This window comes from Wyeomyia smithii, chromosome 1 (assembly GCF_029784165.1).
Source record: "Wyeomyia smithii strain HCP4-BCI-WySm-NY-G18 chromosome 1, ASM2978416v1, whole genome shotgun sequence".
Lineage (NCBI taxonomy): Eukaryota > Metazoa > Arthropoda > Insecta > Diptera > Culicidae > Wyeomyia > Wyeomyia smithii.
Window position 1 is genome coordinate 129,891,914 of NC_073694.1, and position 13,861 is coordinate 129,905,774.

General features: G+C 35.3%; 1 protein-coding gene across 6 annotated transcripts in view; it reads left to right on the top strand.

The window, feature by feature from the left end:
• LOC129718783 (uncharacterized) overlaps nucleotides 1-13,861 on the top strand; it is a 392,933-nt gene that overhangs the window by 36,916 nt on the left and 342,156 nt on the right. For 4 of the 6 annotated variants that reach the window (XM_055669859.1, XM_055669858.1, XM_055669862.1 and 1 more), the window contains exon 2: nucleotides 7,556-8,531. In XM_055669859.1, coding sequence (XP_055525834.1) covers nucleotides 8,003-8,531 — 529 coding nt within the window. In that variant the 5' untranslated portion in view covers nucleotides 7,556-8,002. The remainder of the gene's footprint in view (nucleotides 1-7,555; nucleotides 8,532-13,861) is intronic. The other 2 variants (XM_055669861.1, XM_055669863.1) reach the window with 1 other exon arrangement.

Here is a 13,861-nt window from a genome sequence, read left to right on the forward strand (position 1 = left end):
TCAGCACTGGGGCATGGTGTATTGTTGTACTTATCCTACACATGCAAAATGTGCAAAAAAAAACAATATCGATAACGAATTCTCTCAACTAATCTAGTTGATCGAGACCGCTATTAGCCCCAAGGCTAAACGTGCGATATTGTATTTTTGTTTCGTTCTTTTTTATTTTTCAACTCATGCAACTTAATCTCCGAGAATGTGATAATAACCATCACTTCTGAATTATCCATCTATTCTCTTTGCTGTCAGACGATGAACTATGCTATATTGGCCGTAAATTTCAATAAACTTTTGCTTGGAGAACCACAGATAACTCACAAAAAACGTGTTTTCATAGAAAAAGGAAAACTTCTAAATTATAGTTTGATATATCTCAAAAAAAATTGATGATTTGAAATTACTGTTAAAATCATACTGCATTATTGGAATTTGAATTTTCTCCATGGAATTGAAATTTGTAAAATTGTGTGAAACTTGACATTTAAGTAAAAATTTGATTTTTATCTCTCCATCCATTATCCATTATCAGAAGTTTTGTAATAATGACAAGTTTTTAGAAAAAAAATTAACAGAACCGTTTTTGAATTTAATGTATGATTTAATCTTCATTCTCCAATTTTCTCAATTTAAAACCTTTATTTGAAAACGAATGAATTTATGAAGTGAATCATCGTGAGCTTTTTGATTCAGAATATTTTTTTTAATCATTGAGCATCATTAGAATATATTATTTTGAAAAATGATGCAATTATTTAAAACTTAAACTTCAATTAAAAATTGTTTTTTATTTCGCTGGACTTTTTGCCAAAGGTTTTGTGATAACCTCAGGATTATTATAAGAAAAAATTGAACTCTCTTTTTATAAATCAAAATGAACACTCAGTTAGAAAATTTTAGCGTGTATATATTTTACAAGGTCATATTTGTTCTTTACAATTTTCTCTTAGACATTTTTCTGTACAATCAAAGGTTTCTGAGCTACAAGGCTTTGAATACTTTGAAATGACAACCTATGCCAAAGTGCATACGCTTTTTCAGGAAATTAGTCTTGAGTTTAAAAAATTTCTCCACTTGTGAAACACGCAGGCAAATACGTTTGCGAAGTGTCATTGAATTCAAAAAATGCTCGTTATACGACCATTGGTCATTTGGCAAGGAAGAGCCTTGTATGTTATCGCTTTGTATATACGCATTCAATCATTCATTTCATCGGGTGAATTAAAAAAATACAAAATGTTTGGTAACTGGGCATGAATAAAATATTTTCTTCTAGAATGTTGTTTTGAAAAATATTCATGAGTGTATTGATAAAACTACGACTCGTGGTAACAATTTAGAAAAAAATAGAAACGTTTCTGGTTTCTCCTATTAATATCACGCACTTTTTTTAAGAATTTCTGTCCATTTATAGAAAATATTCTCCGTACGAATATGAAGCATGCTGTCAAAGTGTGTATTACTCGCACAGCGAGTGTCAAAGCTGCATAAACGAACATTACAAATATATATTGCTCAGAGCAAAGAACAATCATTTAAGATTTATCAGTCCTATAGGTGCGCACTTTATGGTTGATTATTCACTTGAAATTGATCTTTCGCTCTGTGGTTGTATTTTGGACACCGGTAATCGCCATACTTTGTTAAATTTTTGGCGTATTTTCATATCATTTACAGTTTTCCAGGCTAAATTTTATTAGTTTTGGCTCGAGAGGCGAAACTTGCCAAGTTTTCTCTCATTTGATGAGCGCTCTATTGATTTTGAATCGGTTTATGACAAATGATTAAAAACTAGTTCTAGAACAAGGAATATAAAATGTTGCTTTTCACATAGTCATGTTTCAATGTACCCGTATCCGTCCTTGAAAGACTTCAACTGAGATGTCTTCTCTACGACCGTTTTCACTATCATACAGCAATGAAAAACCCTTTAAAATTCAGGCTATATCGAAACTTTCACATTTTGATCTTTCAGCGACATTTACAAGTTTAGCTTGTCACTTGATTGATTTATTGCACTATCTGGTAAAAAAAAAACAATGTTCAACCGCTAGATCGCACAACGAACATAATTTTGTCAGGATTTAGTAGGTGTCAACTAAAAGCAACTAACTCTGGGATTGCTAAACGAGCCGCGGTTCCATACAAATTTTCTGCGCATCGTATATCGATCAGACCAGAAATAAACAATTTATTGCGATTTGAGGTAGGCGTTATTTGCTTTAGCCATCGCGTGACAGCGCTAGCAGCAGATGTGAGGCAAATCCGTACTGCAACATTTAGTCGTCTTACAAGAATACTTTTTCCTCTGCGACCGCCATGACGACGTACGATCTCATTCGCGTGCAACTGGACTATACAGTGGGTGGATATTGAGTACCTAAAGGTTGATTGTCACAGCTCTTTATACATCAGCACTTTGGCATTGATTATAAAAAATATACAAACAAGGGATTTCAAAATTCGTGTTTTTTCTTCTACACCTAACTTAGAAAAATTATCCTTTGAATCTGATTTTTGAATCTTCAGCTGCAAATAAAATATTTTGGAAAAAAAACACTGAATTAGCATCAGTGCAAAAATATAAGAAATATTTTGGCAAAAATGTACAACCTACGAACAGGTAGGGTGCAGAAAGTGCGATCCAGAACCGATCGGATCGGACCTTCCGAAGTCCGATTTTTTTGGGACCGGACCGGAACGGTGTCATCCGGACTGGGTAATGCTTCCGATCCCAAAAAAATCGGTAAACATAAAACAATAAAAAATAAAATTAGGGTTTTTAGAATTTTTTAGGCTTTTAAACGGATTTCAATGTTTTCGCGGATTTCCAAAAAAAGTCTGATTATGCAGATTGTTTTTAAAAATTTTTTCTTTTTCAAAACGTTTATTCAATGTATCAGTTGAATTTCTAAAATCAAATTCCTCTGCTTTCTTCACCTCCAATTCTTTTTTTCAGATTTGCATTTCCATTCGCAGGTGGGGTTGAGGGGTACTCCCCTTTAGCAGATTTTTAAACAGGCGGTTTGAAACTTTTTTCGAGGGAAAAAAGAATCTTTGAATAATGTTTTCATTTATTTAAATTCAGGTTCAGACATGAGGAAAAACATATTTTCGATAAAATAGGTAGTTTTCTTTAAGATCTCGCACGGTGGCTGGTGTTTAATTACAAGAAACGAAAAAATAGAGAAAAGAAATTGGCGTTTTCCGATGTTTTTAACGTAAAAAAGTGATTATGTGTGGAAGACATTTTCGAATATGAGTGTATTTTCCTGTTATTTTACAGGTGATACGAAAGACCAAGATTGTCCAAATTTACCTTTAAATAAATGCAAAAAATCATTCCTCTGTGTCACTATTTTCCCTTCGAAATAAAAAGAATAACCCCTCTTTTGATGCCACTAGAAGGACATTTTTTAACATTGATGTTTAGACTTTCTCGGAAGTATTTGACAGACATTATTCAAAACTTTTTGCAGGTCAAGTATGTATAATGCGAAGATCAGCATTAGCCTGGGGTAACTATTTTAATAGGCTATTCATTGATAAATGTCTAATCATGATAAAAACGATAAAAAGTTGAAATTAAAAAAAAAGTAATAACGGTGTGCTTGATTGGCATGATGTCTTCAGTAAAAAATTATACACACAAGAAAACCGGGGTAAAATGGGGATTTCATTACCAAACCGGGAAATTTAATATGTTGGATTTAAACATTGCTTTTCGTCTACAGCATGCTTGAAATTTGTTGTATTAGTTCAATCTGTTACACATTTTTTACCATCTCACAAACACTGGAAGGTTCTTGGAACCTGGTCTCGATGTAAGATTCTGGTATAAAAAGGCAGTCGTCATGGGTTCGAATCTGCCGTTCAGGGTTTGCAATATTCCAGAGAATTGGTTTCCCGGGAAACGGGAATGAAAAATCCCATTTCCCGGGAATTCCCGCTGGTGTTTGATTTCTAGAATACTTCTGAATGACCGATTCCAGAGCTCGCTATATTTCATTAGAAACTGCAGTGTATAATACTTTCAGTTTGTTGGAAAGTAAGCTGAGTTTTAGGCAGGTATTAAACGAGGCAAATATTTGCTATATTCGGTATTGATTTTTTTTGGGCAAAATATTTATTCGGGCTTGGGTTCGATGAAATCGCGGCCAGAACTCAAGTTACACTGACTGAGTTTCATTCAATTATTAATTTCTGTCGCATTGATTTACGGATTTCAATTTTTTTATCAATTTACAGTTTCCAAAAAGTTTATCAATGAACAAAGAAAAAAATCAAGCAAATATTCGCTCAGTAGTGAACTAACTAGCAAAAACCAACTTAGACGAAGTAAATATTTGTCTAATGTTTCATTTACTGAATAAGACAGCGAATATTTTTGACAAATAATTGAAGCAAATGATTTTATTTTACACGACAAGCGAATATTTTCGTCATTTCAAGCAAATATTTGTTAACTATTATGCCCACTTCAAGGCTGCTATACACTTTGACGACGTAAGTTGTGCATTTTGATAGGATGTTAAGTGTTATTGCAATATTGTATGGGAAACTATACTTTATCTTGCAAAATTTTTTGAGGAATTCGGGAATCCCGGGATCCCGGAAATCAATATTTAGGTAATTCCCTGTAAATCGTTTTCGGGGGTCTGCAAACCCTACTGCCGTTCAACCATAAAACAATTACAACTTTACAACTTTTTTTCAAAGTTATGTGCCGAATCATATAAAATTATTGTAAAAACATTCGTTGAAAAAGATTTGAATCTTAGGTTACGAATCACTAACAAAAACTAGCAAGGCCCAGGGTGGTTTGAGACTCAAAATCACTAAAAAATATTTTTAAAATCGTTCAAAAGTATTTTTTTAAGGCCAGACAATCTAAGAATGATTCTAAACAGACTTCATATATTGAACCTCAAGTGGACGAAAAGTGCTGTGAAAAAAATCTCCAAACCTTGAAATCATCATCAGGACCTGGGTTCCAATCCCAACATCGACATAGTTGTCGATGGATGCGGGGTGGCATGATCCACTCACAACCAACCCAAACTGGTTTAGATTAAATCCTGGCTGCCAATGGGAGATTTTATGAGACGTATAATTTCTGGAATACGCTTTCCATCGCATAAGGAATTCAACTAGAAACCGAAAAAAAAAAAACTTTAAATGATAGAATGGCACCTAATTGTTTCAGCTTAATTCAGCTTAAACTTAATTCAGCTCAGAATTGCCGTAAAACTAGTGACTAGAATAATAATGCGCAAGTTTTATCGAAGATCTTCGTTAAAAATGTTTCAAAGTCCGGAACCGGCAAAAATCAGATTTTATTTGAGGTCGGAAATAGCGGATATGTTTTTTGCAGGAAAACGTTTTGAAAATGATTTCATTATGAAAATAATAAATTTAAATTATTATAAATAAGAAGTCGGAGATCCTGAAAGTGGAGTCAGATAAAAATAAATACTCTGAAATCCTGAAAGTGAGGTTACTTACTCTTAATTCGAGATCAAAAAATCCGTTTGAATTATTTTAAAAACAGCGAAAAATAACTAGAGTATTCAGCTAAAAATAATTAGTTGAAATTTGCTGAATTCCAGTCTGCCGAGAAATCAGAAAAAGAAATGTATGATTTTATTTTAAATTTAATTTCAAATTGATGGAAATATTTTATACTTTATTACTAAATAACCCCTTTAATTGCGTTTAAAATTCGCAATGAAGTTTCTTCTCAAAAATCAGTTGTTTATAGCACAAACCGACAACTTTAGTCAATAGCAACATCTGTACCAATTTTCAGCCAAATCGAAAATTGCAAAATTTGGACAGTCCCATGCAATAAATAAAACTTTTGCATACAAATATGCACAATAACACTGGTCGAAAAAAGCAAAAAATAAACATTACCCTAAAAAGATTATAACTTTTTACCCACTCTCTTGAAACTTGGTGCCCCTAGCAAATGCAGGAGTGCGCCAAAAGGCCGCTGAGTAATTGCTCCTCGGACTCGCGGCTTCTATGTTGAAAATTTGGAAAAAAATCGTTTGGATAATGCTCATTAAGATGCCAATGTGTGGAAAAAATTCTATCTTTGGATTTCGTTCACCGGTATAGCTTAAAACTCTCGTCTTCTTCAATAAAGACCCCATGCAAAGGTTCAGCTCAACCGGACTTCGAGAAGTGGTGCCTCACAGCGGTTAAAGTTTCACTTTTTTGTCTGATGAAAAAATGCACGGGTGTTGGAAATCGATTTTTTGAACCAAATGTTTCAAAAATGCATGTAATGTCGAGATGTAGCGTAAAATAAAATAAAAATTAATGAAAAAAAACTAACTATTTCGGATAACGCAACGCTGTCGTTTGATTGACCTGGAATTACTCTGAACAGGGCGTCTAAAACTTCAAAGATTGGTTGTCCCCAGTGCCAGTTGCGATACAGAACAATGATTTCCATACCCGGCCACAGGACTTGCTATGGATATAACAATCCGCTCAGTTTCTGCCTAAGACATTTGATGTATTTATGCTCTTTATACAGTAATTTATACATTTCTCAATAAATAAATGTGATTCGTATTTCATACGGGGATTTGGCTGTGACACTAAATTTGACTTTGTTTCGGCTTAGCAGTCTCAATAAAAAACATCGCTGATTTCTATGGGGTCATCGCCAAAGTTTCGATCCGGCTGGCTGGAATCTTGATCAGGGTCTATTTCAAAATTAATTTCATTACGTAAAACATAGAAAATCTTACATAAATTACATTCAGATAACAACGAAATAGAAACTCACTCGACACTAATCAGCTCTTAGAGTTACAGAAAATATCCTAGGATCGTATAAATTGGCTGAAAAAAAAAATCAAATACCTATTTGGGAAAACGTAGAACCAGCTCGTTCCGATTTTCGACCAGACCGGAACCCGGACCCAACTTTCGATGTCGATTTTGGACACTAGTACAAACTATGTGGCTTCAAAATTCAATCTCAGCTCAAGCTAGCTTATTTCCAGAAAAAAAGTGTAGCCACAAAATTTTTTCATGAACCAAACATAAAGCCAGGTCTGGTACTGGTCAGGTCTGACTGCTAGTTCATTAAGTACATAATATTGTTTCAAAATTTGAGTTTATTTAACACTCTCTGGAGAAAGGATAGATTTATCATCAAACGAATTTCTATGCTTTTCTTGACACTCTTGTTTTTCGGTTTATTTAATTGATATTATTATAGAAAAAAAAATCGCCATATATAAGACCCATGTTCGAATAGTTGTTAAACTCTAGAAAAATAGCAGTATGGTAACATAAAATATACAGCAACCTCATGAAATTTGAGATTCTACATACGCATTACGTGTTATGGTGAAATATTCGGTAAAATTTAGGTATAGCCAAATTGTTGCACGTTGTTGGTATAAACGTAAAAGAGCTATTCTCAAGGGCATATTAAACCTAATGTAAGATTCCGTTTTTCAACCTTTTTTTCAGCAATAAAATAAAAAGTTCATCTAAAATTCATTAAAGTCATACTTTCTTTTTGTACTTTCAGAATCTACTGGACCGTGTGGTTTACTTACTAAAATTTCGCTTAATTCGCACGCGTAAACAACGAACGTAGTCTTTACTTAAATCGCGTTTGTCCTTGGGTTAATAAAAAATAAGTGGGGTGACATAGAGAACGTTATAATGAACTTAGTATCATGAACGCGATTTGAAAAAAAATTTAAAGTAAGAATAAAACCAATTATGCCCCTTATTGATGTTCACTGAATGCGTCGTCTGCAGTGTGTTAGGTGTATTGTCTCAACTGACCCCCAATATCGATATTTGCCGGTTAGCGAGCTCGTACGATATTCCAGCTTCATCGGAGATAGCGAAACACTAACGCGCGAAGGCGACTGTGATCGGTTAACATCGCAGATTTCTTTCCGAATATTCGACAGTAGTCCGACGGGTCCGTTAGAAGGGAGGGGTTGATTTTACCTACGTGTTGTTAATGGTTTCGCAAGACCGCTGGATGGAGACGATGTCTGATTCGGGGTATGAGTCCAGACCGGACGGAAACGGCGCGTCTAGCTCTAGTAGTAACACTCTTATTCCGCGAACGCCGCCGAACTGCGCACGCTGTCGGAATCACGGTCTCAAAATTGGTCTCAAAGGACACAAACGTTACTGCAAGCACCGCTACTGTAAGTGCGAAAAATGCTGCCTAACTGCGGAACGACAGAGGGTCATGGCGCTGCAGACAGCACTCCGCCGGGCTCAGACACAGGACGAACAACGAGCGCTCAATGATGGCGAGGTGCCGCCAGATCCGGTACATAATATTCACATACCAAAGTTGTCCGAACTGAAAGAGATGAAACATAATTTGATGCATAATTCTCAGACGAGATCGTTGATCGACTGTGATTCGTCGACTGGTTCGATGAACTCCACACCAGGCACGTCGTCCATGGCACTGGCACTACATCGGAGGTCACCGGCAGCTGTTACCCATCCTGGCGAGGCTCAACATCTTGGAGGTAAGTGAACAACTCTGTTAATTTTCGATCCAATTTTCTGGAGGACATTTAGTCTTACATTAAATGTGAATTTATGTGACATGGACAGATATAATTGCGCTCGACAGCTACTCGATTGCAGCGCATAGCCGCATTTATGATAATTTTACATCTTGATTCTTCTAAAAGGTGCTGCATAGCAAGAAGTGGTGACAAACAGGTTTCGAGAATCTTGAACCGTGTTGGACAAGTTGCAACTAAACTATTGATTTGTTTATCGTCTCCCTCATGTATCCTTTCTAAATACTTCTTTATTCCGTAAATTTTTTGACCAAACAGCAGCAGATCCAAATATGTTCTACCAATCCGCTAATCGTATCGAAGTATATCATTGACGAAGTTGAAATCGAAAGTTGCCCCAGCTGTCACCTCGTTCATGACACGACGCGTGAAACTGCTCAACGTTGCAATCTTTTAAACCATGTGAAGTTCAATTCTCTTAGAAGAAATGAGATTTTTTATTTACTCTTTGCATATTTAATATGTTGGTTGGTTTGATATTGAAATAAACATTATTCAACTCTGGTTACTTATAGATTTTTTTAGATTTTGGTGAGAACCAATAGTCATAGAGAGATCGGGCGAAAACAAGAATAACTTCGCGTCATACAGTCAATTTTAAGACGTTTCATGTTTTCACAGATGTATATAAAAATGTGGTGTTTATTTTACCGAAACAACCTCTGTAGAAATCAGCTAATATTTTTTTAAATGTATTCTAGAATAATGTTGAAAATAAAACTGGAAAACTTGAGCCTTAACAATTGACATTTTAATGAGATTTTAATGCCTAATAATATACTGTAGTGTAGAATAAATTGGCTTCTTCCTTCAATTCATCTGCGTCGTTGATGATTTTTATGAAGAGGTTCATGTCATCTGCGTAAATTAATATATAGATTTAGTAGTTTTGGGAGTGTGTTGAGACAACATACTCAAGGTGTTTGAGGGCCTTTTCCTTCGACTGATTAAAATAGGCGCCACTGCTTAACTCGTTCCTTACCCTATTTTATATCCATGAGATAAATGTTTTTTATAGAGGGTATATTCGGCAGTGATTAAAATATAAACTGACGGGTAAGGAAAAACCTACGAAACTAACATTTTGCAGTATGATACATTGAGATGAGAAGAAACATCATGCAAAAAATTAGCTTCGTAAGTTGTTCCTAACCCCTGAGATTCTATTTTAATCACTGCTGAAAATACCATCCCATACCGTACAAAATGAAAAGAAGTGGACCCAAACGCGGGTCCTCGGACCTTTGCTAGTACCTAATATGTTTTTTTTACCTGCTGGGCATCAAATAAGAAACCTGTGTGGTCTTCAAGAGTTAAAACGACAAAGGACAGCTGCACTTCGAAACTACTGCAAGCTTACATTATAAAACTTATAGCCATTTTCTTTACTCGCAACATTCACTACGCACCCAATCACAACTTAAACGAAATTCAAAACGCTTTTAGTCATTTGTTAACAGTAGCGGTGGGCCACTTCTGCAAATACATCACAAATACACAGTAACGTTACTCATCACGTAGCAAACCTCAGTAACTTAAGTTTTTCTGATGAAGATTCTAAAAGCCTCAAGGAAACAGAAACCTTTTGTATCTGCTGGATCTGACGGTATTCCAACCATTTTGAATTTTGAAAAGGTGTGCCATCGCTATAACAAGCGGTTTTTCCTGATTTTTGAAAAAGTCTGTTATGTTTCCAGTTTACTAGAATGGCAACAAACACGATATTGTAAACTACAAGGGAATAACTTATCTATTCGCTGGTTCAAAGTTATTTGAGATTGTAGTCTGCAATTGATTGTCTCATTTCGTGAATTTTAGTCATATATCTCGCGAAGCTTACATGGGCTTTTGCCCAGATCGATCGATACTGGTCTGAAAGCAGCGTTTGACTGAGCTGTTGGCTATGATCGAACGTCACACCATTCCACTAAGTATTTAAAAGTACAGCACACTGTACAATAAATTAGGCAACACCGGGTCAGATATCTTCGTTAACTTGCCGGGTGTTCCTCAAGGAAACAACCTTGGGCCACTACTCTTTAACCTTTTTTTCAACGATGCTTTTTACGTCATTCCACCTGTTTTTTTTCACAACATTTATTTGACACGGCACAATACAAGTTAATGTTTCACGGAGCCAATTTAATCTAATGCCTTATGGTCTAAAATATCTTATAAGCTAAAGACAAATTTTTTATCCTCGCTACCGACTACGAGCTGATACTAAATCTAATACTAAAACTAACATGGTTTTTTTTTAATCCGAGATTCGTTTCGCTGTTAAATTGGCACCTTATTCCACCTGGTTGTAAACTCACCTATTCTGATGATCTCAAACTAAGTATTTTGCATCATTTGCTCCATAGCGGACTGCAGAAAATTGCAGTGATATATTGATGAATTCTTTTTTTGGTGTGACCATAATTTATAAATAGATAGTGTACCTAAAAGCATCGTAATTTATTTCACGCGAAAAATGAAGCCGTTACCTTGGTACTATTGTACTATCGGTAATAAAGGATTTGGGAGTAGCGCTCGATTCGAAAATGTTCTTTTTAACATCACTATTCCCATATAATTGCACACGCAAACAAAAACTTCGGCTTCATAATGAGGATCGCAAAGATCCGTTTTGCATGCTAACGCTGTATATCTCATCAGTCCGGTCTATTTTGAAATCACCTACCATAATATGGAATCCCTCTACTGATATCTGGAGCAAACAGATTGAATCAGTATTCGGGAATACGAAGCTACTGATATTTGTTTGGTTTTTCGCATAAGAGAGTAAAGGAAAGAAATATTTTTGCTTTTGTCACAAAACACATACTCTGACAATCTATACGAGAGTTTACGTGAAGGCTGCTCACCCTTTAAAATATTTTTGAGCTTCGTAGTCGCGAATAAGCCAAGTTTCTACAGTATGCTCTAAGATTACTTCCATGTCGCGATTCGCACTAGCAACTATGTGCTCGATTCTAGCACTAGTTTCCATCACACACTAATCGATACGATAAAATTGACTAAAACGACTGACTGGCTGCAATTTTTCAGATGGAAACATTGTCGCCTAAATTACCACCTTCATAAATACATACACAAAAAACTCAATGATCCCATAAACGCTTATCTCAACGAATGCAGCAAACGGCTGAATCCGAGAAATCGTAGATCGTGAAGCTCAAGAGTACAAATAATTGCTGAAATGGCAACCGAAGAAGACGAACAAAACGTTAACGTTGCTTTGATATTTATTTTAGCGCCTGAATTCTTCGCTCGAAATCGAATTCGACTTTTGCATACATTTTTCTCTTTAGGTCACACTAAAAGCGGTTATTGTTTTTTACATGATCTTATTAGATAAATAAAGAAAATTATATCACATAAAATTGGAAATTTTAATCCACATAGGCACATTTTTTTAAAGTAATCCCTAATACTTGGGTGAAAAAGCTGCTCAAATGAGAAACATTGCAAATTACCTTAATTTAGAAAGCAGTAAATCAACAACATTTATTGAGCAATGGTTTGCGCGCTTATCACACCATTTGTTAAATGCACACGTTTTAATCGAGAAATCATAAACTATAGAACAGCACATAAAAGAATCGGATCGTTTCCTTATTTCTGAGGTTGTCCGTTACGCGAGGATACCGTTTACTTGTGTTCTCGACAAACTCGTTTTTAATTTGTTTTGCCGACCCCTGGATGCGACGAATGTTTTTTTTTCTTCTCTCGATGTATGTTGCTTAGAATCTAGAAGAGTTACAGGTTCGAGTAATTTTCACAAACAGGCTTTTTTGAACGTCCAATATCCAATATATTAGTTTTACCTTTTCTCATTCTTTTGTGTGACTTCATCAATTAGCATATGACTCTGGTTCAGAAATAATACTGATGAAACTGTAAATGGACCAAGTAACCATGAATGACGGTAACGTATATTACCCAGCAGATTTATTCCCAAGGCATTGGTAATTAGTACATACACTTTCAATTCAATCGCAATCCCGACTTCTTTTCAATGGCTCGACAATGGAAAACAATTTACATATAATATATTTTTAGATCAACATTCTTTTTATTTGGTACACGACGTATAACAAAGCTGTGATGCCGTTTTAGGGAGTGAACAAATGAGTGCACAAATTAATGACATTTTGATGTTCAAATTATAGCATTTGGGTATCTCTGTACTGCACTGTTAAGGAATATGTCTGTGCATACTTGTTTCAACGGAATTCATGATTCTTTACGAAAAAGTTAGATATTGAACTTGAAAAGTTATAAGCCTTTGTTTTTTTTATCGGAAATAAACGATATGAACGAGAATTTCCTTCATAGGTACTGTAAGCATATTGACAGCTCAAGAAAATCTCTGAAAATTTGTCATGTTATTTGTGTTTCATTTGTTCATTTTAAATGTTTATGTTTATGTGTATAAACCAATTTGAACAATTATTTTTCTGTACCATCACTTTTCGATATGCAGCTAGTTTTGCCTTTCTCCTAGAAAGGTATAGCAATCACTTGCAAAACCGAAAGTATAAAAGTGCTCCAAAGGGCCGAGTGGCATATATCACTCGACTCAGCTCGACGAGCTGAGCATTTTCTGTATGTGTGTGTGTGTATGTGTGTGTGTATGTGTGTGTATGTGTGTGGGTGTATGTGTGTGTGTGTGTATGTGGAGATTTTTATTCTCACTCACTTTTCTCAGAGATGGCTGAACCGATTTTCATGAAATTAATTGCAAATGAAAGGTCTTGTTGCCCCATAAGACCCTATTGAATTTCATTGTAATCGGATTTTTAGTTTAGAGGTTATGTTCAAAAATGTGAAAATCATGAAACATCAATATCTCATAAACTACACAACCGATTTGAACAAAATTGGTCTCAAAAGAACGGGCTACCTAGAAAACTTTAAAGTTTTAAATTTCATAAAGATTGAACTAGTGGTTCAAAAGTTATGAAAAGAAACGTGTTCTGAAGACTGTTTAATCTCACTCATGTTTCTTAGAGATGGCTGTACCGATTTTCATAAAATCAGTGTCAAATGGAAGGTCTAGTTGTCCCATAAGACCCTATTGATTTGTTTTGCAATCGGACTATTACTTTGCCTGTTATGTTTAAAAATGTGAAATCCAGCTATGCAAAGGAACATATTCCGAAGACTACTTGGACTCACTCACTTTTCTCAGAGATGGCCGACCCGATTTCCACATAATTAGTGTCAAATGAATGGTCTATCTGCCTCCGAAGACCCTATTG